At 41.6% G+C, this 23,971-nt stretch overlaps 1 protein-coding gene across 5 annotated transcripts in view; it reads left to right on the top strand.

Annotated features, from left to right (window-relative positions):
- The window catches only part of BTBD7 (BTB domain containing 7), a 56,880-nt gene that overhangs the window by 16,469 nt on the left and 16,440 nt on the right, over positions 1–23,971 (top strand). For all 5 annotated transcript variants that reach the window (XM_061463848.1, XM_061463849.1, XM_061463850.1 and 2 more), the window contains exons 2-3: positions 6,621–6,806; positions 16,547–17,626. In XM_061463848.1, coding sequence (XP_061319832.1) covers positions 6,725–6,806; positions 16,547–17,626 — 1,162 coding nt within the window. In that variant the 5' untranslated portion in view covers positions 6,621–6,724. The remainder of the gene's footprint in view (positions 1–6,620; positions 6,807–16,546; positions 17,627–23,971) is intronic.

Raw genomic sequence — 23,971 nt, 5'->3', positions numbered from 1 at the left:
TGCTATCCAGAGGGACCTTGACACACTTGTGAGGTGGGCTGATGCCAACCTTACGAAGTTTAACCATGCCAAATGCAAGGTCCTACACCTGGGTCAGAGGAATCCCAGGCACAGCTACAGGTTGGGCAGAGAAGAGATTCAGAGCAGCCCTGTGGAGAAGGACTTGGGGGTGCTGCTTGATGAGAAAATGAACATGAGCTGGCAGTGTGCGCTTCCAGCCCAGAAAGCCAACTGTATCCTGGGCCGCATCAAAAGGAGCGTGACCAGCAGGTTGAATGAGGTGATCCTGCCCCTCTACTCTGCTCTTTTGAGACCTCATTTGGAGTATTGTGTGCAGTTCTGGTGTTCTCAACATAAAAAGGACATGGAACTGTTGGAACAAGTCCAGAGAAGGGTCACGAGGATGATCATGGGACTGGAGCACCTCCTGTATGAAGACAGGCTGAGGAAGTTGGGGCTGTTCAGCCTGGAGAAGAGAAGGCTGTGTGGAGACCTCATAGCAGCCTTCCAGTGTCTGAAAGGGGGCCTATAGGGATGCTGGGGATGAATTCTTCATTAGAGACTGTAGTGATAGGACAAGGGGTAATGGGTTAGAACTTCAACAGAGGAAGTTTAGATTGGATGTAAGGAAGAAGTTCTTTACTCTAAGGGTGGTGAGCCAGTAGAAGGGGTTGCACAAGGGAGTTGGGAATGCTCCATCCCTGGCAGTGTTCAAGGCGAGTTTGGACAGAGCCTTGGATGCCATGGTTTAGTGTGAGGTATCCCTGCCCATGGCAGTGATGGCTGGAACTGGATGATCTTAAGGTCCTTTCCAACCCTAACTATTCTATGATTCTATAAAGGTCAAAATAGGCTCTATGTGGATTTGTGTGTGTGTCAGGCTTTAGAATTAGCTGGTCCTTCAAAATTTCAGTCATTTCCTTTGAACAGAGAATTGCTTGCCAATTACACAGTTTCTGCAAAGTGTGCTGTCATGTATGCATTCAGTCCTTTAGTATGTATGCTCTTGCGATTGGAAACTTCTAGCTTTGGCAAAGTGTGTATGCTAGTACTTCTCTTTAATACCTCATCTGTGGAATTAGTTAAGGGTCAGGGCATGTAATGATCAGTTCTTGTCAGCTGTTCTTCCTTGGAGAACCCCCCCTCCCCCCCCCAGGTAGGACAGTAAGAAAATTAAGTAAATAGTAAGTGCAGATCGGAACAAACACTTGGAACTCCAACCACAAGCAGCTTTCTCTTCATATGTCAGTGTTTGTTCCTTTCGACTGTTGCTGGCTGCTAATCCCTGTAGTGATACTACATGTAACAACCAGCATGCCTAGGGCTGGCTTTGGAGATGCCCCAGAGGACAGGATCTATAGAACTGTTTTGCATAATGTTCATTTGTGTCTGAATTTCTTTGTGGTGGCCCTGGTATCTGTACTGGTCACCGGACTACTGCTCTGCTGGAGGGAGGTTCAGGTTGTGAAGGCAAGCTGGTGGCATGTACCTTGGGGCCAGTGGCAAGGGTCCATTCTCACAAGTTCTTTTTTAGTTCTCTTTTAGTTTCTGTTTGGTTTTAGTTTAGTTTATTTTCTAATTGAAATTTCTATGGAAATAAGTTTGTCCTTCCTAAATTTAGTTGAAGTATTTCCTTACTGGGGTTATAACTTTAAAAGGTGATTGTTTCATTTTTTTAACAAACCTTCCCTCTCCCCTCCACCCCCCTGCCGGTGTATCAGTTACTCTGGATGTTATCATCTCATCTTGCATTACAGTTCCACCTTCATGTTACTTGAAAGGAACTGTTGGGGCAAAGTAGCATTTCTGGTCTAGATAAAAATCTAAGCAAATACAAGTAAGGTACACTTGTGATACTTGTGTTGTCATTTAATCAATGTAGATTTTAAATGTGTTAAATAAAATGAAAAACCTGCGAAGTCATGTTTGTGTGAGTCTGTGCATATACTTGCTATGATTTCCTACTTTCATCTTAGTAGCGTACTGTTTCATAACCCTGTGGTAACAACTCCAGAAGAAATACAAAATGTCTTTAAATTTTAGAGGGGGCAAAGTCAAATGTTTTAGGTCATAAAATGTGCTGTAAGACTCCCCACCTTGCCCTTTATATTAGTTGGACCCAGTGGAACTACAGAAAATTTTATGAAACCTTTGTATTGAGTGATGACTATAAATAGTTACTGTTGTCCAAAGTCCATCCTGTACACAGCCTTTTTATTAAATAAAAATTCCCAACCCAGGAATTCCTGGCTTTCAGCCCAGGCACCTCAGATGCAAGTTGTCTTAGGTTTAGTGTGACAAGTATTCAGAAGACTGAGAAACTTACTTCAGGTACTGAAACTTCTAACTAGATTTGTGTTTATTTAAAATTTCATTCTGCTCTGAGTATCAGTATTACCTGAAAGTAACTTCTGTGCTTTTTGTAGCATTTGGGATGGTAATTTTGGCTTCTAAAGCTTCCTGGTTTTGTATAACTTTTCATATACTATTTCTGCAGTGCAGGCTTTTTTTTTAAACAAGCTTTGGCATAGTTTAACTTTTTTCCTATGTACATGTGTACATACATAGCACATACCTGTGTGTAGGTCACTGCTTTTAATGAGATCCTGTTTCAGTAGGTCAGCAGATGTTGCATTTAGTTTGCTTTTGACGATGCTTATGTGGGTGCATTATCAACTTATACCAGAAAGGCAAGAAAAGGTTCACCTCATGGTATGGTGAGAGTTTTAAAACTAACAAAAAAAAATTGTGACTATTATGAGGCGAAAATTAGATCAAGAAACTTCTTCAGATAGGCTGAGATAGGGAAATTTTTGGTATGCAGGATAACTTCTGAAAGGAAGATAAAATCTCCCCTTTTGCAGCTAAAGATTGGGTTGTTTGTGGCTCGAAATTATTTATGTTCTTCTACAGCTGACTTTCACCCATGCAGAGAGCACCCTTTGGCATTTTATGCAGTAACTGAGCTGTATTTACATATGTACTAGGCTCAGTAGGTTATGTGCAAATACTGACTTCTGTGGAGGTAGGTTAGGCTTAGTGTAGAGGCTGAAGTGGACCCTAGCAAAACAAAAGAAACCATCCAAAACTAGGCACCTACATCTATGAGTGGTTCAAGTACACCTTGCTGTCAAAAGGTGCGGTCCTGGCTCTAGCAGCTTGTTCTCATATTCCTCTTTCTTGCACCTGTGCTGGCACAAGTGTTCCTGCACTGCCGTAACAAACCAATTGGGTAACTGACTCTGTGTAAAATTTTTGTCTTGTCTGGTTTTAACATGGATATGAGAGTGAAGAGGGGAAGGCAGAGCTTCCTCCAGGACACAGTTTATCATTTAAAATGTTTGGGAAATGCAGTATGGGTTATACAGTGTTACCTTATAAACTTCAGTGATGTAATAAAAAATACAGAAGTTGTTCTTTCAGTTGATACATGAGGTTAACAACAGTAGTGGGTCTAAAACTGTGATCATTTTGTGATCAGTTCTGAGCTGTGGGGCACAATACACTTTATGACCTACTGTGTGTTTGAATTCAAGATGCAGAATACTCAAGGTCAGCCAGCATACACGTGAGGAAGCAGTGCATGGTTAAATTTGAAAGGAGGCACAGGAAGCTTTCGCATCTGTAAAATGAGTGACCATGGTGCATATTTTGTTTGAATTCCTCCTTCACTGAAGCCTGGCGTATTTAGTTTTACTTATATAAATGTATATATAATATGCATATATAATTTATATTTAAGAATATCTTTATGTGTACAATTTTAATGTGTTTTTACACTGTCATATATTATTTAAGCTACATAAATTAAGGGAGTGAATTCATTCTGCACGATACTCACTTGGGCTTAATGTGTAACAGTTCATGTGGTAAGCCTCTGAATAAAATTATATATCAGAAATCATAGGAACTTTTTATAGGGTTTTTTTTTTCAGTTAATTTAAATAATGTTGTTTTGTAAATTCAGGCATTGAATTCTAATGTTATTGAACAGTTGCATATATTCCTTTTTCACATTCCTTCAATCTTCTAGGTCGTGTTTATTGCCAAGTTGAAGGAGGTGGGAGGTGTTAACTTTAAACCTGAGACTTGGTTATGTATAGTGCTTGCTAGCCCCCCCCCCCCCCAAAAAAAAACGGAATAAAACAAACAAAAGAACCCCTCATATCCTCCCCAGAACATACCACCCCCCCCGCCCCCACAAACCAAAAAACAACCACTCTTCAAAACACAACCAGCCAAACAAAAACCAAACACAAAAACCAACAACTTCCTCCCTTCCTCTTTTTGCATAGCTCCTGGGCTGTTTCCTGTTTCTGCTAATAGTTCTCAGTTGTTCCTGATCTCTAATAGACAAGTTATCATGCTGCAGCCGAATGCAGAAGAGGAAAGTGAAATAGCAATGGAGTTATTCCAGGCCTTTTGTCCAAATGAACCAAATCCAATTTTAGCTGCGAAAGGGGAAGTTGTTGGGATACCTACTCTAGGATGCTGGCCTTTATGAGGGAGTTGGCCTTGAAACTGAAAGGTGACTCTTACCTCCACAGAGCTTGTACTGGAAATAGCTAATTCCATCTGGAAATGAACAGCACATTTAAGCAACATATTCTGTGGGTACACAATTTATTTGGAGTCTCACTGTTTTAACAAAATTATTTTTACCTTGAATCTGTGGAGCTCTTCATATATGAAGAGGTCTGCATCCATATGGATTTGGTTATCTTGAATTAGCTAGCTTATTTCTGCACAAGGGAGAAAATGATAACATGCACCGATCCAACAGTTTGTGTTTGCTGAGAACATGTACTGGTGTTTGCTGGTGTGATGTTGCCCATTGTGTGTATGCACTTATTGTAACTTCATCCTGAGTCGGCTTGCTATTCATATAGGAAGGTGCTTTAATTTTCTGTTTCCTGAAGTATTGTAAGCTCAATCTGCACAGGGAAGAGTTTGACAAAGCATCGGGTTCTGTGCATTTGAGGAGGCATTGCCAACTAGCTAGGGAGGGCAGGTGTGGGAGCTCCCCCTTGCTGCAGGTGCAAGCCTGTAGGTTGGCTTGCGTAACACCAGGAAATCTGCTATAGTGCTACTGTTGTGTCTCCTGCCTCAGCAGCATTCAGATAATGATCAGCAAGCTGCAGCTCTGCAGGGCAGTCCTGGGCTATATGCTCTCTAGAGCTGATTCTGCCTGCGCATAATGTCTAGTGTGAGGTAGTATGGTTTCTTTTTGACAGCATATGATGTTGCAGACCACAAATGCTGAGAGGCCTGATTTTAGGAGCCTTATTCAGAGGCATCAGATGAGGAAATCATGCACTCAGTCGTGCTTCCACAATGCTCCAGTCCCATGTCTCTCATCTTTTCACATGCCCACATCTATAAGCCAGGTTTCCAAAACTTTCTCTACTCTTCCTCCTCATGTGCCCAGTGCTTGAACCCTGGATCACTTGTTTGGCCTCCACCGCTGTGCCTGTAGCAATTTGCAGCCGCCTTCTTCCTGGCCTGTCTCCTGCTTTCTGCTCCCCAGGATCTGCTTTGCATACTGTGTCTGTGACTTAGAGGCCAGGTGTGCCTCTCCACTTAGAGTCATATCTCACCACCCCAGCATCACAGTAACTCCTTCTGAACTTTTCATGCCAGAAATAGCAGGGAAAAAAGATTGGAACAGTGTGACAGCTTCCTTCAGACACACACATTCTTGCATGGCACGCACTTGTCCGATTTAACCTTTCCTGAGAAAGGAGATAGAGTTGGGAGCATATAGCAAATACAGGTATACCGGTAGAACCTAGTTATATATTCACAGTATTGAGTAGAGTCTTAAGTATTTCTTGGTGTAGACATTACCTTAGTATAACTCTGATGTCTGTGTGTTTTGAATGTGTGTTCAGTTGATAGCAGGCAGTTCTTTCACTGTGTTAACTTTGCAGTATTCATAATTTAGCATTGCTAATATAAAACAAATTAGAATGTGCTTCTTGTATGTTTAACAGTTCTTCTTCATATTTCTACAGGATTTACTTCCTAGGACATTTTCGAATGCCTAATGAAACCGTAGATGAATGCTTAAGTGCCCTATTTTTACTGTTATAAGCCTACTTGTAGGTACTAGTCTAAACTTGAAAAGTAACACTGAATGAGAGCCATGTAAATGATATGAAATCAAAATGCAGCTGAAAGCAGTAATGATGGTATAGCTTCTAGTGGGCTTAGTTTATTGTGCTTTCTCAGCCAGTATAATTCAATCTGTGGGTTTTATAACAGTACGTAAACATATCAGCATCTATAAAAAAAATCTTTCTTGGTATAGTTAAGGGATCATATCTAATCTAGACCAACTCCTACTTGAAGATTCCTTAGCTAAAATTTTGATAGCCTTCCTGTTTCTTGTTGCAGCTTTTCTTGTTGAATTGTGAATGGTTTGAAAAATTATGAATTATATATTTGAGGGAAAAAAAGTGTTTATCTGTTTAATCCTTCAAGGAAAAATCTGTATTGGAAATGTTTGTGCTTTTAACTTACGAAAATACTATGTTCTGGGGACTTGAGTTTATCTAAATCACGTAATACCTACTAAAAACATAAATGTGAATAGACTTATTAGTGTGTTTGTTTTTCAGAAATAGAGGAACAGAATGCTGGACCTGGGATTGAAGATTTATAAAGGATTATGGGATTATACATTGAAGAGCCAGCAGGCGGAATGCCTGAGTGACTGAAGAAAATGGGTGCTAATGCATCTAACTACCCTCACTCGTGTTCCCCAAGGGTAGGGGGAAGTTCACAGGCACAACAGACATTCATAGGTAACTTTTCAGTTATCTTGTCACTTACATAAATGACTTGATTGTGTACACACTTGATTTGATTTGCTAGCAGTTATGCTCTGCAGAGCTTTTATTTTCTAGGTCACCAGTTTGAATCCATTCAAGCTCAATCGTGCATGAAATTCAGTACTGTCCATCTGTTTTGCCTATGTATGCAATAAGTTGATTGCCACTTGCTAGTAAACAGGTGCCAGGTTATTTAAATAAAGTAGATCTTTTTAATAACTAACCCATGCATGCTAGTTTTCCCAGATCAAGAGCAGTAGCTATCTGTTAATACTGTCTGCTATTTTCTACTCTACCTCAAATTTTCTGTGAAACTGTTGGAGCATAGAAAACGCTTGATCATCAGTATTCATCATAGTATTGGCATTGTGTCTCATATGAGTGAATTACTTCCTTATTGCTAGAAGGATCTCTGGCAATGAACCTGTTACAGTAACAGTCTTGAAGACACCTTTTTCTGATGCCCTTTTCCTGTTCCTGTAAATGGGGAATGGAGGTACTTATTGTCCTAACAGTATTATTTATAAGTAAGGATCTTGCTTAACTGGAAATGAGTCCAAGTGCCCTTAAAGTATTTTCTTACCCCAGTTGTAACTGGGGCAGATATTGCCTTTATGTGCTTTTTAGTCTAGTGCAAAAAAAATCAGTGTAGATCTAAGTACTGTCACGCTATAAATAATACAGAGTTATGTGATGAATCTAAAAGAAGGCAGTTTTTGAGAAGATAAATCTTGCTTAAAGAAACCTCCAACCCTGACAGCCTGAAGAATGATCTTAGCAGTGAATAGCATAAATACTTCATAAACACTTTTATGCCTTGGCTTGCAACTGAAAAAGTAATTTATTGATATTCAGTGTTACTTCTTTTCTTAATCACCACTGAAAGCACAGTGGTGTCCTTGGCACAGAAGAAAAATTACTTACTTTGTGACTTTTCTCTTGTCTCAGCTTTTCTGACACTTCTAACTTTTGGAGGTCTGAGTAAGACAGCCCGCAAACTGTTACATGTAAAGACCTGTGCTCTGGGCTGAAAATTCTGTGCGTGCTGTCATAGCATATCAAGGAAGAACTTTAATGCTAACATCTTTGATATCCAGGCTGTGAAGTCCCCCTTAAGGCTTTGTGTATTTTCAGTGTATATTATAATTAACAGCAGTAAAAGGTTTGCCCCAGTTCATATACACACACATATATATACACACTTTGTAAAAAATGACAGCCACAGCATTTGTATTACATGTCTTCATGTTTTATCTGCCTCTGTATTGAATGAAGTTAAACCCTTAGACCTGAAAACAGGCAGATCTGCATGCTGAAACACTGAGTAGGATTGATAGAGGGGGAAGTTCCAAAGCTTCACTGAATTCCCACCAAAACTTTCTCTTTGGTATGTGGAAGGTTTTGTTGATGCTCTTCATCATTAAGTTCAAAATAAAAAGCCATTATCTAGTATGTCATTATACATTTACTGATCATAGAACACTTGTTGTGGTTTAAGCCCAGCTGGTAACTCAGAACCATGCAACCGCTCACTTGCCCCCTTTTTACCCCTGCTCCTGGAGGGATGGGGAGGAGAATCGAAAGAATGTAACTTCCACGTGTTGAGATAAGAACAGCCCAGTAACTAAGGTATAACACAAACCACTACTGCTACCACCAATAATAATAATGATAAGGGAAATAACAAGGGAAGAGAATACAACTGCTCACCACCTGCTGACCAGATACCCAGCCGAACCGAGCAGTGATCTCGCCCTTCTGGGTTACTGCCCCCAGTTTATATACTGGGCATGATGTGCTGTGGTATGGAATACTACCCCTTTGGCTAGTTTGTGTCAGGTGTCCTGTTTCTGCTTCCTCCCAGCTTCCCCTCCTTGCTGGCAGAGCATGAGACTCAAAAAGTCCTTGGTCAGAATAAACATTACTTAGCAACAACTAAAACCGTTGGTGTTATCAGCGTTGTTCCCAGGCTGAAAGTCCAAACCACAGCACTGCACAAGCTATTAGGTAGGAGAAAAATGACTGCTACTGCTGAACCCAGGACAGGACCTTAAAGGTCATCTTGTTCCAAACCCCTCCCATGGGCAGGGATGCCTCACCTTAGACTATGTCACCAAGGCTCTGTCCAGCCTGTCCTTGAACACTGCCAGGGGTGGGGCAGCCATAGCTTCTGTGGGAAACCTGTTCTAGTGTCTTCCACCCTCAGAGTGAAGGATCAATTCCTAATGTCTGATCTCATCTGCCCTCATTCAGTTTAAAGCTATTTCCCCTTGTCCTACATTCTCTTGTAAAAATTCCCTCTCCAAATTTCTTCTAGGCCGCCTTTAGGTATTGGAAGGCTGCTCTAAGGTCTCCCCAGAGTCTGCTCTTCTCCAGGCTGAATAAGCCCAGTTCTTTCAGCCCATCTTAATAGCAGAGGTGCTCCAGCCTTATGAGCATCTTCTCTGGCATCCTTTGGACTCATTCTGAAAGGTCCATGTCACTTTTATGTTGGAGCCTCCAGAGCTGAATGCAGTACTGGAGGTGCAGTCTCTAGAGAGCAGAGCAGAGGGGGAGAATTGCCTCCTTTGACCTGCTGGTCTTGTTCCTTTTGGTGCAGTCCAACGTATGGTTGGCTTTCTGAGCTGCAGGTGCATGCTGCCAGGTCATGTTGAGCCTGTCGTCAGCCAACACCCCCAAGTCCTCTTAATCCATTCTCCATGTTATATCACAGAATCATAGAATAGTTAGGGTTGGAAAGCACCTTAAGATCAACTTTTACAGATTTTTCTTTTTTTATTTTTTAACTGTAGAAGGCATTAAGATCTATTTACTACCCCAAAGTAGAATGGAAATGTGGGGACTAGAGTTATAACAGCTACATAGTATGTATTGGTTGCCTTATTCCTGGAAACTTGCTCCAGGATTTGTTTTAGACATGCTGCTTTACCATGCTGCTATGCTGTAAATGTAGGCTGAATATTAAATGCTGAGAACCGATTTGGCAAAGTACAGTAGCTTCGTAGGCCGAGCTGCTGTTGTTAATTGACTCATGCTGAATTTGCTTGCAGTTTATGAAGAGAAGATAAATCTGTAAAAATAATGCAGTGTTCTTAATGTAAAAAAAAACCAAAAAACAAAAAACAAAACCACTTCTGTTTTAGCAGAGGCTTCAGTAGTCATCTCCTTGCTGTTTTGTCTACAGCATTCAGGAGGAGGATTTCACACCATTTTCTAGGGTGGTACATCTGTTCAGGATGTTTATTAAATAGAGCTCTGTAATTAGATTTTAAAATGTGTAGGCATGCAGAGAACTAGACAGATCCCATTATACATTGTCAAGTGCCCAAGTAGTTTCTCTTGGCAGTCATATGTTTCTTGTAAATATTTATGTGTTCAGAGCTAGATATGGTCTAGGGGCATGGAGTAGCTGTTGCTTTTTAACAGCATTTAATAGATCAGTGCCTTTTAGTGTAGAAATGGGGAATAAATTTAATTTTCCTACTTCTAATGCTACTGCCTTGTGAAGGAATTACAGGCAGGTCAAAAAGAGGCTCTTCCAAATTCTTTCTTTGAGGGGCAGGGAGCCACTATCTGTTTTGAACCCAGAGAGGCTATGCTGATGCCTCTCTACTTCTGCCTCTAGCAAAAAGCAGTGGTGGCACTTCTGTAGCGGTGTTTTATCTACTTGTAAGGGTTATTAGCAATGTGTGCAGTATTTCTGAAGTTAAAGCTTGTAAGCAGCACAGGGTACACAAAGGTTTGAATGGTGTTTTAGTATCTTGCGGCAATTCACATGCAAGTAATACCTCACAGCAGCCTTCAGGGAAGAAAGAAAATGAGACTTGTGGTGTCCTAGTTTTTCTTTAGTGGAATCTAAGAGAATATGCTGCATACTCAAAATTACCATTAGAGTCTGAAATACTTCATGAAATGAGCTGGCATGCTCTCTTGGAGTAGAATCTATCATTATAGCTTGACCAAAGCATAGTTATGCTTTTATTGTGAAATGTAATCAATACTTTCAAATGGAGCAGAAATTCTAGGCTTGTCTCTATCAGCAGGAGACTGAATCTGTTTTCCTATTATAATACCTAGTATATCATGTGGAAGGAATTTTTATGGTGGATTTTGCAGCATACCCCTTTATTGAAATTGCCTTGAGTTACTGCTGTTCTCTTCATTTAAAATGATTTTTTTTTTATGTCTTGAAATTACAGTATGATTGATAACATGTTGCCTGATCAAGCAAAATTTGATGTAGCATGACTAAAATAGTTAGAGGTCTTTCTTCAAAGAATGTGAAGTTACTTCCCAAAGTTCCCACTAACAGATGAATCATAAAACGATTGTGTTGCAAGGTTGGGGGAGGGGTGGGGTGGGGTTAATTAGCTTGGCAGAAAAGCCAGTGTATAAAGTTACTTAGAATTATTGAGGCTTAAATAATAAAACAATTTACAGAAATCTTCAATAGCTACAGTTGCTGTGTTCTCAAATACAACTTTGACTTGCTCCTGTGTCTTTTGAAGTTCAAGAAATACTCACCTGAAATAAGGTAACTAAAAGCACTGTATTATAACAGACTGACCTGTAACATTGCTCTCAAAACAGCATCCCATCAAATCTACCTGAAACAAATGGAATTGAGCAGTGATAGATCGAGTTACAAAAGGCCCCTGAAGCTCTTGTAGTTGGATGTGTCTTGAACTTAGAAGATCTGAAAAGGCAACAAATAATGAAGCTACACAAGTATAATGATGGAAGCAAGTTAACTATTCCCAACAGAAAGTGGACAAATACTACTTCAGATGAAGCTGCCATTGTTATCAATCTATATACCATCTGCAAAAGTTTTCCTCTGGCTTCTCTTTTGTCTGGAAGTAGTAGCGAGGTTCGTGTACTTGTTTTTCCTTTTTCTGTCATGTCTGAGGTTTTTTGCCATCTGGCTTAGAGAGAAAATTCCCACTTAGAGAAGAAATAGTCCCACTGACTATTACCCGCTTCTAGTGATCCATGTGGGTGCTAGTGATATAGATAGCAGTAACCTTGGAGAACATAAAGAAGGGCTACAGAGCCCTGGGAGAGGTGGTTAGGGGCTCGAGCTCAGATTGTCTTTTTGTCAGTTCTGCAGGATATAGGGAAGAGCCCTAAAAAGGCTAGGAGGATTAGCTAGGTTAATAAATGGTTAGAACAGTGGTACCATAGTCAGGGGTTTGGGTGTCTTGAACACAGGACCCAGGTTTGTAGGCCAGGTCTAGTGGGGGCTGGTGCAGCTGGTCTCTGGTGCGGCTTTGCTAGGAGGCTTGCCAGACTGGTCAAGGGTGCTTAAACTAGATGTGTTGGGGGAGGGGGGGCATCATTCCATTCCAACACACCCAGTCAGTTGCCAGCACCTATAATAAATGCTTGGAGCAATGTAGAGATATCCCAGCCACTCCAGCCAATGAGCTGGCTTCATTTGGAGCTCGGCTCAGATGCCTCTATACAAATGCCATTAGCATGGGGACCAAACAAAAGGAATTAGAGGTGTGTGCACGTCTATGGGGGTATGATATAATAGGCATCGCAGAACCATGGTGGGATGGCTCCTATGACTGGAGTGTTGGAATGGAAGGTTACAGGCTCTTTAGAAAAGACAGGCCCAGCAGGCAGGGAGGGGGAGTTGCCCTTTATGTTAGGGATAGGCTGGAGAGTATGGAACTCTGTCTGGGGACAGGTGATCAGTCCACAGAGAGTGTGGGTCAGGGTTAACCTGTCAGCCTGTAACCTTCCATTCCAACACTCCAGTCATAGGAGCCATCCCACCATGGTTCTGTGATGCCTACTATATCATACCCCCATAGACGTGCACACACCTCTAATTCCTTTTGTTTGGTCCCCATGCTAATGGCATTTGTATAGAGGCATCTGAGCTGAGCTCCAAATGAAGCCAGCTCATTGGCTGGAGTGGCTGGGATATCTCTACATTGCTCCAAGCATTTATTATAGGTGCTGGCAACTGACTGGGTGTGTTGGAATGGAATGATGCTCCCCTCCCCCAACACATCTAGTCTAAAGCCTCCTTGACCAGTCTGGAAAGCCTCCTACCAAAACTGCTCTTTCCCTTCTTTATCAGAGCAGCTCCACCAGCCCCCACTAGACCTGGCCTACAAACTTGGGTCCCATGTTCAAGACACCCAAACCCCTGACTATGACACCACCCTTTTAACCATTTATTAACCTGGCTAATCCTCCTAGCTTTTTTTAGGTCCTCCCCTGTACCCTGGAGAATTGATGAAAAGACCACCTGAGCACCAGAGCTCCTAACTACCTCTCCCAGGCCTCTGTAGTCCTTCTTTATGTTCCCCAGGCTGCTACTATCTATATCCCTAGCACCCACATGTATCACCAGGAGTGGGTAATAGTCCGTGGGACTTACTAGAGCAGGCAGCCTCTCTGCCACATCCCTGATCCAGGCCCCCGGTTGGCAACACACCTCCCTTGAGGTGGGGTCTGGCCGTCAGACAAGTGCTTCTGTCCCTTTTAGTGTAGAGTCCCCCACTTACTATGACCCACCGCTTTTTTCTAGCAGCACCAGTAGAGATCTTTACCAGGGCATCAGCCGGCTGTTTCTGGCTTGAGTACGTTTCCTCATTAGCCCCCTGCAGGACAGCAAAGCTGTTCTGCGTGGAGACATGGGATTTAGGGGGAGGCCCCTCGCTTTTGGTTGTCCTTTTCATTCTTTTTTTTGTTGTTTTTTTTTTTTTTTTGTCACTAATTCCCAGCTTCCCAGCTTAATGGCCTCCTTCTTTCCTTCATGAGCTAGAGGTGAAGCTCGAGGCCCCTGCACAGTTTGGGCGCATTCCTGCTTCCTTTCAGCTTCCCTGACATCTCGCACTCTATTAACAGCATCCCGCAGCTCAGCCACCTGCTGCAGGAGGACCTCCACCAGGGAGCACCGAGTGCAGCCCTGCCCATTGTGCATCCTCCTCTCACCAGACCAGTGCAGGCACTCTCTACACCCAGAGCTCTGCACTGCAGCCTCCCCTCTCATCGGCTCTGTCTGGGTGCCTACGCTGGCCACCGCCGGGGCAGCCAGAGCAGAGCTGTCGGACCGGGCCCTGGTCATACAACGAGTGCTTACCATCCTGCTCGCCTGCCCGCGCAAACTGCTGCACAAACTGCCTCGACCCGCTCTGTTTGCCTGCTCTGTTCGCCACGCTCCTGGTCGCTCGTGCTCCCTGGGGCAGGTTTTTAACTGGTCAGGGCTGGTGCCCCTGCTTCGGGCTCTGCCCCCTGTGAGTCTGCTGCTCGTGTCAGCTCAGCTGCCGGAGGTTCCAGTCAGTCTCACCTCTGTGCCTGGCAAAATCTTGGAGCAGATTCTCCTGGGGCATGCTAAGGCACATGAAAAACAACAAGGTGGTTGGTGACAGCCAGCATGGCTTCACTGAGGGGAAATCCTGCATGACCAATTTGTTGGCTTTCTACGATGCGGCTATGGAACTGATGGACGGGGTAGAGCAGTTGACGTCATCTACCTGGACTTGTGCAAAGCGTTCGACACTATCCCACATGACATCCTTGTCTCTAAATTGGAGAGACATCAATTTGATAGGTGGACCACTTGGTGGATAAAGAGCTGCCTGGATGGCTGCATGCAAAGAGTTGTGGTCAATGGCTGAATATCCGGGTGGAGGCCATTGACGAGTGGCGTCCCTCAGGGATCGGTGTTGGGACCGGTCTTGCTCAACATCTTGGTGACATGGATAGTGGGATTGAGTGCACCCTCAGCAAGTTTGCTGGTGACACCAAGCTGTGTGGTTCAGTTGATACCCTGGAGGGAAGGAATGCCATCCAGAGGGACCTTGACACGCTTGTGAGGTGGACTGATGCCAACCTTATGAAGTTTAACCATAACAAGTGCAAGGTCCTACACCTGGGTTGGAGCAATCCCAGGCAGAGCTACAGGCTGAGCAGAGAAGAGATTCAGAGCAGCCCTGTGGAGAAGGACTTGAGGGTGTTGGTTGATGAGAAAATGAACACGAGCCGGCAGTGTGCACTCACAGCCCAGAAAGCCAACTGTATCCTGGGCCGCATCAAAAGGAGCGTGACCAGCAGGTTGAATGAGGTGATCCTGCCCCTCTACTCTGCTCTTGTGAGACCTCACCTGGAGTATTGTGTGCAGTTCTGGTGTCCTCAACATAAAAAGGACATGGAACTGTTGGAACAAGTCCAGAGGAGGGTCACGAGGATGATCATGGGACTGGAGCACCTCCCGTACGAAGACAGGCTGAGGAAGTTGGGGCTGTTCAGCCTGGAGAAGGGAAGGCTGTGTGGAGACCTCATAGCAGCCTTCCAGTATCTGAGGGGGGGCTATAGGGATGCTGGGGAGGGACTCTTCATTAGAGACTGTAGTGACAGGACAAGTGTAACAGGTTCAAACTTAAACAGGGAAAGTTTAGACTGGATATAAGGAACATGTTCTTCACTGTAAGGGTGGTGAGGCAGTGGAATGGGTTGCCCAAGGAAGTTGTGAATGCTCCATCCCTGGCGATGTTCAGGGCGAGGTTGGACAGAGCCTTGGATGCCATGGTTTAGTGTGAGGTGTCCCTGCCCATGGCAGGGGGTTTGGAACTGGATGATCTTAAGGTCCTTTCCAATCCTAACTATTCTATGATTCTAAATAAAGTTAGAGAAATAACCATTTAATGTGAGAGTTGTGCTTCTGTTGAAACTACTTTTTTTTACAAAAATGTTACTTCAGCTTTCCATTACCTCTAAAAATTCAGTTTCTAACTCCTCTTTTTGTTAATAATTTGTTATCAGTGCTATAGTATAGTGTCTAGGTTCAAACTGGCAATCAGCAGAGGTTCATTTGGCAGAACAGGGCGGGTCTGTGACGCAGGTATTTGACGAGGAATCTGCTTTTCATTTTATGACACATTTGGCTCATAACTTCCCTATAAATGATTTTTGGGAGGTAAAATAATTGCGTACTTTGATTGTATAATGCTCTGTTCAAAGAATGTCTTTAACAATACAACCGAACTTCCATTCTCCACATTCTTTTGAATGAGGTTTAGACACAAAATTGGTATCTATAGTTCTGTGGAAAGGAGCCCATTTTATGTGTTTGACTTATGGAATTACCTGATTATCATATGATAGAATTTTAACTTTCTTATTAAATTTGTGTTAAAAATGTATTTATTGTCCTCATTTTCCCTGAATGTTTTCATACTGTGTTTTTGGTTTTTGTTTGGTTTTTTTATTGTGATTTATCCTAACTGTCACCAGGAATGTTTTTATTGTTGAAATAACTCTTAATGCTAGAAGAACAGAATTTGAAAAAGCACTTTGAAGGAGGAGATGCTACTATTTAACTGAGATCATTCAAGTTTTTAAAAAGGCTGTTTTTCTCTTCCTATAGGTAGCGAGCGCAGTGACATTTGTAACATTCTAACCACGGTGTTCTCTTCCTGCTTGGATAAGCCTACCATGTGCTACAAAGTTACATCAGCTGCTTGGTTCTTAAAATTGAGTGCATTAAAAAAAAAAAAAAGCTTATAGATGAAGAAAAAAATAATAATTAATGGGTAGAAAGGGTTTCAGTCAGGTTTCCAACTTGCTGAATTATTTCATCTCAGAAGGAAAAACTGTGTAACTCTCAGAGACATTGATGGACTGGTTATGTCTTATGGTCCCTCCTTTAAATGTAAAGAATAAATGTGTTCAATTTTCCTTTTTGCCTTCAGGGACATCATCCTACTCTCATCAAGGTTATGGCTGTGAATCAAAGCTCTATAGCCTTGACCATGGCCATGAGAAACCTCAAGACAAGAAAAAGAAAACCTCTGGCCTTGCCACCCTCAAGAAGAAATTCATTAAGCGTCGGAAGTCTAGCCGGTCTGCTGACCATGCTAAGCAGATGCGCGAGCTCCTCTCAGGCTGGGATGTCAGAGATGTTAATGCATTAGTAGAAGAATATGAGGGGACGTCAGCCTTAAAGGAACTTTATCTACAAGCTAATTTGGCAAGACCAGAAGCCAGAACGCTACAAAAAGACATGGCTGAACTTTATCAGTACAAATATTGCACTGATGTAGACTTAATATTTCAAGAAACTTGTTTTCCTGTGCATCGTGCGATACTGGCAGCAAGATGTCCATTTTTTAAAACGCTGCTTTCTTCCTCACCAGAGTATGGGGCAGAAATAATAATGGATATTAACACAGCTGGCATAGATATGCCCATGTTTTCTGCTTTGTTACACTACCTTTATACAGGCGAGTTTGGAATGGAGGATTCAAGATTCCAAAACGTTGATATCCTTATGCAGCTTAGTGAAGAATTTGGAACACCAAATTCATTAGATGTTGACATGCGTGCACTCTTTGATTACATGTGCTACTACGATGTGGTTCTTAGCTTTTCATCCAATTCTGACATGGTTGAAACTTTTGGTGGAAGTCACAACTGTCTAGATGAAGAGCTCAGAGCTCACAAAGCTGTTATTTCATCACGATCTCCGTTTTTTCGTCACCTGCTGCAGAGGAGGATACGAACTGGTGAAGAAATCACAGACCGAACTCTACGAACTCCGACTAGAATTATATTGGATGAATCTATCATACCAAAAAAATATGCTAAGGTGATTTTGAACTGTATGTATACAGATGTGGTGGACCTCTCAGTTTTGCACTCCAGTCCTTCAGTGGGCAGTTTAAGTGAAGTTCAAGCTCTTGTAGCAGGAAAATTAAACATGACTAGGGCTGAAGAAGCTATGGAACTTTATCACATAGCACTGTTCTTGGAGTTTAACATGCTTGCACAAGGTACGTCATACTGTCCTTGCTATAAAATATATGACCTTACAGAACAATTTCTTAGCTATTTTGCAGTGTAAGTATGTCTATTGAGTATTGCTGTCAAGGGCTGACAATTCCTAGAAAGGCTTATTTTTCATTTGTAGAGAATTGTGTTATAGATAATCCATCTGTGTTTTCTAGGGACAGAAGAAATGCCATGTGAGAACTTTTAATTGTATTGCACAGTATTATTAAAGCATGCTACTTAAGTCAGATATTTATAGCTGGTATTGATATTTCTTTTTTTATGTACTTTATAATCCATTTTTTTGGGTATAAATGATGGGAGGATACAAGACATCCTTGTTGAGAGGAAGAAATATTTAGACTTATTATGAAGTGCCCCTATGTGATGTAAACTTGAATGATTATTTCTGTTGTTTATGTTAAAGAGGGTACACCAAACTTGCAGTCTTGTGTTTAGAAAGTAAATTTAAACAGCTTAATTACACTAGTCCTGTGTTTTTAGTATCTTCTACTTGATTTACAGAATTGAAGGCAGGGGTAGTTGGTATTTTAAGACTTAAAGCTTAGAAATTTTCACTTCTGTCCGTTATTCTTGAGGGTCACTCAAATCTTGATAACATACTTTCTGTACATGGAGTCTGGCCAGAGTTATTACAGCCTCAGGTGAGGTGGTGCAACTCTGACTAGGGAACTAAAAATACCTCTTGTGGTGGCAGGAGCTTTATTTGCTGTTTCATCTGTTGGGGTTTCAACTATTTAGTGGCCATATTCTACATAATGGGATATGACACTTGCTTCAGGCCTTGCTAGTGGGGGATAAGAATTTTGCTTTTGAGCCGAATGGCTTGCCAACACCTCAGCAGCACGCTTGGGTGGCTGGAACCGGTGAGTCCAACAGTGTGGGCTCAGTCTTAGTGGCCCTGTAGTTGAACCGGAGATGTAGCATTTTGGGGGTGGTCACTGGGAGGAGGTAGGGGCATGCAGTGGCCTTCAGAAGTCTGGTCTTCTTTCCCTGTGTCTGACCACAGAAGTGGTGAGCTGTGGGGAGCCTGTTTATACGTAGGGGAGAAATGCAGTGAAATCAGGCCAAGATTGAAATTTATTGTATTATCCAATAAAGCAAATGGAAATTTGGTACCCCTTTAGATAATGAAATTCTAGACTTTAACTGGAACTAATGATGATTTTACAAATCACTGCTGCATTCCCTAGCTACAGGAGAAAGCAGTAAACAATCTGTAGAAAATCTGTATGCCAGTGAAGTGAGTATCTAATAATCTAAAACTCAATTTGCTGAGTTCATGTTAGGTCATTGGTACTCTGCTGGCAATGAAGGATTGTTCTGGTATAATCTTATAATGAAAATTAAAAGAAGTCTTATTTGATCAGGGAAAAGTACATCTCATAATCGCAGAATACAAGTTTGGAAAGGACCTTAGGAATCATATGGTCCACCGTTTCTAAGCAGAGCATGACATAGACTAGATGGTCCAGCATCCTGTCAGGTCTAATCTAAGAAGTGTCCAACGTTGGGGAATCCACCGCTTCCCTGGGGAGATTATTCCAATGGATGATTTTTTTCATTATGAGAAATTTTCCTCTTGTGTCCAATCAGAATCTCCCCATCAGTAACTTTTGCTCATCACCCCTTGTCTTTTCCGTGTGACTGCTTCTGAAAGGGGAGGCTATTTTGTTGCAGCCACCCTTTAAATACTGGAACATGGTAAGAAGGTCTTCCCTGAGCCTTCTTGTCTCTAGGCTGAATAAACCCAGCTTTCTCAGCCTTCTCTCATGTGGCAGGCTTCCCAGTCCTGTGATCATATCTGTGACTGGAAGCTGTCCCTCAAACACCTGACTTCTAGATGTTATGCAGAGCAATGCTAGAAAAGAGAGTATTGTGTTGGTGTAGGAGATCACTGAGCAGGCAGTTCTCATGAAATCTTATCCTTGTCCTCTGACAGCACTTTTCTACTCTATTGTGCTGCAGGTGTGCAGCTTTGCCTAAGCTATGACTTTTGCAGCAGCTAATGTCTTGTGTTTCTTCTCTTGATTTCCATACCCCCAGGCTGCTCAAGTTTTTGATTCACTTCACTCATCCTAGCCAATTGTGAACTTGCTAAAGCTTGTCTCCCTGGTTTCCTGGAAAATATTTTTGTGTCATTATATGTAAGCCTAGATACGCTTTCCAAGTTGTTTTGTTCAGTTTTGGCTGGGTATTTGTAACTGAGTGTCAAGTGAAGTTGATGTATTTTAAAGCTTCTGATCAACTGTTTGTATTTTGAACAGATTTTTAGTATGATTTGTCTTCAGGGACTTTTCTAAGTATCCAGATGTTGTAATTTTTCTTAAATTTCAGCAGATGATTCAGCTTTGACTTTTTTCCATGGAAATCTTCCTGTTTATAACACAGTGATACTCCTTTTCTGACGTATTTTAATAGATAGTTTCCCCATGTTGAAGTCACTGTCCAAGCAAAGCAAGACTATTTAGAATTTGCTCTTCCTTCAGCTTGTTTCAGCTGATAGTTGTCACTTTTCTTCCAAGATAAAATTAATTGGATATTTGAATGAACTAATTTGAATAAATGAACTAATCAGCAAGCTTATCTCATCTGTACAGCTGGTAGTAGTGAAAGCCATTTGTACCTGTGAAGTGAAGCTCTTCACTGCTTTTACAGAGGCTGTGAGGATTAGAGCCCTCCCCAGGAGGTTCAGGCGCATCTTAGTGGAATATTTCTTTGCCCTGCCTTCTTGTTTCTGCACTCTGCTCCTGCTTTTATGTCTTCATACTAACTTGCTTCCCTCTGTCAGCTGTACTGTGATTGTTTTAACACATTGACTCACCAAGATCAGGTTTAAAAATCACTTAGCCCTTCCTCTTCTGTAGCAGTTGTTAAACCAGATCAGTTTCTGGCCCTGTTTGTCATGTGCTGTTAAAGTAATCCCTCCTTCGAGTCTTGGCGGTGGATGTGGCACTATTGGAGAGAATTTTGACTTCAGGTATCTTAATTTTATTAGATAGCTATTATAAGTATGTGAATCCTCTTCAGCATCTTGGCTCTGTCGTTTACTGTTATGAGTAGTCTCCCTGTGTTTTTCTGTTTCTCCCAGTGTGGTTTTTTTCTGTTACAGGTTTTTGGATACTAGGACTGAAATAGTTTTGCTTGGGAATCTTTTCTGCCGGATGAGAAGTTTTCTAAAGTAAAATTGACAACAAAAAAACCTTAATTTCAAACTTCCTGATTTCCTTTTATTTTTAGATGTTGACTTGACTTGTGACAAGACTAAGAACTAAAACTTTATTTTGAAGCCGTATTCAGTAGTGCTGCCTTTGATCTAGAGGTAGATAGCGCCTGACATCAAAAGTACCCTTGATCTCAGCAGGACTGAAATACTGAAATGCCAGAAAGCCCACAGTAGCAGTATTAAATACACACAAATTTATTGTGGGACAATTAGAGCAAATATGTCAGTCATTTATCAGTGTAGTAGGGGAAGGCTCAAAGGAATTAGTCTGGCACTTACAACTTTAAAGTAAATTGGGTATGATTAAGTAAATATTAACATAAATCTGACCTATTATCTCCTTACAATGATTCACTTGTACCCAATCCTGATATTATTGCTTAGGGTTTATATGGTGAAGTTTATGACTAGAGAAACTAGGAAGTGGAAAGGATCTTCCTTAGAGCAATTGCATTCCAAGGCTATATACAAGGACAAAGAATTTGACCAAGTTGTACAACTGGGCATATAAAATCAGTTTGTAATATCACAGTTTGCAGAGAAACAGATCTGGTCACCATTTCCAGATTTTTCCTTCAGTCACCTGTGTTCTAGGAACTTAAATCTGAACAAGTTTAATGTACAGATTAAATCTGAACAGTGATGGCTGGCCTGTTCCCTCCAAATATCAGTTCTTCTTCCCTCAGCCCTTCATTGTTCCCATGTTAAGTTCTTCCCTCTGGTTTATTATGGTTAAGTTGGCAGCTTTTTGTTTCTGACCCACGACTGTTTTCTGTTTAAGCTGGATCAGCTTACTGCCTGCTGCTGAAAGTGCTGCTTCAGGAATGCTGTTATCAGCTGATGGCTGCAAGAAGCCAAAGATGTAGGAGCGGATTTCAGGCTTCCTAAACTTATGCATTTTGCACGTGGCAGGAGCAGAAAAGTAAATTAATTTTTGTTGTTTTGTTGCATCTTCATGTAGCCAAAACTTATGTGCTTCAGAGTTCTAAAATGTGGTCAATAATGCACAAATTTGCAAAATTACAGGCTTGACATACTTAACTACTGATGTAATCTCCTTTCAAAGATGTTCTTGTATATATACAATTTGGTGAGGGTATGGAAAAGAAAAGCATTAAGGCTTCAAAAAGCTAAAATGCTTAAAAAAAAACCTGCAAAAACTCTGTAGCAGGGTTCCTTTAAGACACAGAATATGGTGCTGCCAGGAGGCAATAATGTTAAACTGGGAAAGTCAGCCTGCATGCAAAAGATGGATGTTGAATTTCAAGACCCCTTGTTCACAATACAGTTACAGGAAAGTAGAGGTTGTTGCAGTTGCAGCTTAAATGATAACCAGTTAAAAAGATATGCTTAACTACATGAGTCTTCTGACTAGCTCTTGCTAGTTTTGTGACTTTTGCCTATTGCTGTGGAGAACCTGAATTCCTTTTGCCATGTCTCAAGTTGTATTTCAGTTGAACCTTATAGGTTGTTCGGCTGTCAAAAGCGGTACTTCTGCCCTGCCTCCTACATTAGTCCACTTGTTCCTGTTCTCTGTGCTGGCACCAGGGTTTGTGCTATTTGGAAGATAACATTGCTGGAAGCAGGATTGACAGAAATTAGTTCAGCACCAATGTGACAGAAGAGCAGGAGATGTGGAGTGCAAGAATATGACAATCTGGTTTAATACTGCTGTTAATCAAGGGGGTTAACTTCCATGCATGCTCCCATAGCCAGTGAGTGTGGGCTTCCTTCTAAAGTACAGGACACATTGCAACTTTGGGTCGGTAAGATGTGGGAAAGAGGCTAAACAAATGTCTTCGTTTTTTACTTCCTCTTTCAGTCAGAAGTTTGGTTAGAGCAGCAAGGGTGCTCATGCATGGGTGAGATGGGTGTTAACTGCCTCCAACAGTTAACTTTTGCTAACTGTTGGAGGCACTTAATTTGTCTTTAGTGGGTCTGTCAGCTGTCTTGATAAGATCCCAAGCTACTCACTAGCATACTAAATATGAGCCCAAGTTATTTCTGTTTAGAAGGGCTTTTGAGAGAGAACTGGGGAAGCAGAAAGGACTTGCTTGTTTGTAGACAGGACAGATCTATTGGTATCCCACAGTAGGAGAACATGGAACAGCCTAATGTCCAAAATGCAATAGTCATCTTTAATGTCTTTAGACTGAGTTGAATATGTGAAGGATACTAACTAGTGGTCACAGAAGCTTGTGGTGGAGCACTTTGGGACACTACAAATGGATCTTGGAAAGGCTGCTATTCCCTGAATATTCTAAAATAGTACTCAGAAGAGAAAAATGAGCCATATCACTGTGAAGAACAATATTGTGGCTATTGGATGACTGTTTGTTGGGGGGCGGGATGCCAAGTGGGTGATTGTTAAAGGAAAAAAAAAATCTGCCAAAGAGAAAAAGAAACTAGATTTCTCTGACAGCTGGACTTGGCTTGCCCCAGTTTATTTAGACGTTCAGAAAACACTTTAATTACTACCTCATGCTTACATTGAAAGAAATACTTTTAACAATTGTGCAGTTCTGACCCATTGTCTAAATTACTTGGGAAAAGGATTGTTTAGTTGCTAGGCATCTTGAATGAGCTTTTCACCTGATGACAGCATATTTTTTTGGTAGTTGTGCAGTAACTGGACTTGATAGAAGAATTGGGAGCTGATGCTCTGTTCCTGTACATCAGTTTGCTTACATCTTTGGAACTGTATTTCTCACAGAAATGTAGTTTTCTGTCTTCGCAGGGGATAAATACTGTTTCAAGAGTAAATGTCAGATGAAATACCAGGAATGGCATTCACTTTGAGATAAATCTCTTTGCTCTCACAGTTTGAGCTTCCTTGTGACTGATTTCAGTGAGTGGTTTTACGTACTGCCTTTGAAATAGAGCAGTCCTTATGTGTGATCTTCAGTCTTCCGGGGATGTAATCGTCTGCTGAAGTCAGCTTGCATGCAAGCAGTAAAAGCGCATGCAAAAAAAACTTGTGTTAGGATTTAGCAGGGGAAGACTTAATGCAACACAACATGTGATCCTAAAGAATTGTTTCAAACAACTCTGCTTCTTATTCATGGATGCAGGCTCCTCTTCTAAGCGTACTGGTTAGAAG

This window comes from Pezoporus flaviventris, unplaced genomic scaffold (assembly GCF_033815535.1).
Source record: "Pezoporus flaviventris isolate CSIRO_AGI_PZ_B2104156 unplaced genomic scaffold, CSIRO_AGI_Pfla_v1 ptg000036l, whole genome shotgun sequence".
Lineage (NCBI taxonomy): Eukaryota > Metazoa > Chordata > Aves > Psittaciformes > Psittacidae > Pezoporus > Pezoporus flaviventris.
Note: the sequence above shows the minus strand (reverse complement) of the source record. Positions and strands in the feature narration are given on the sequence as shown.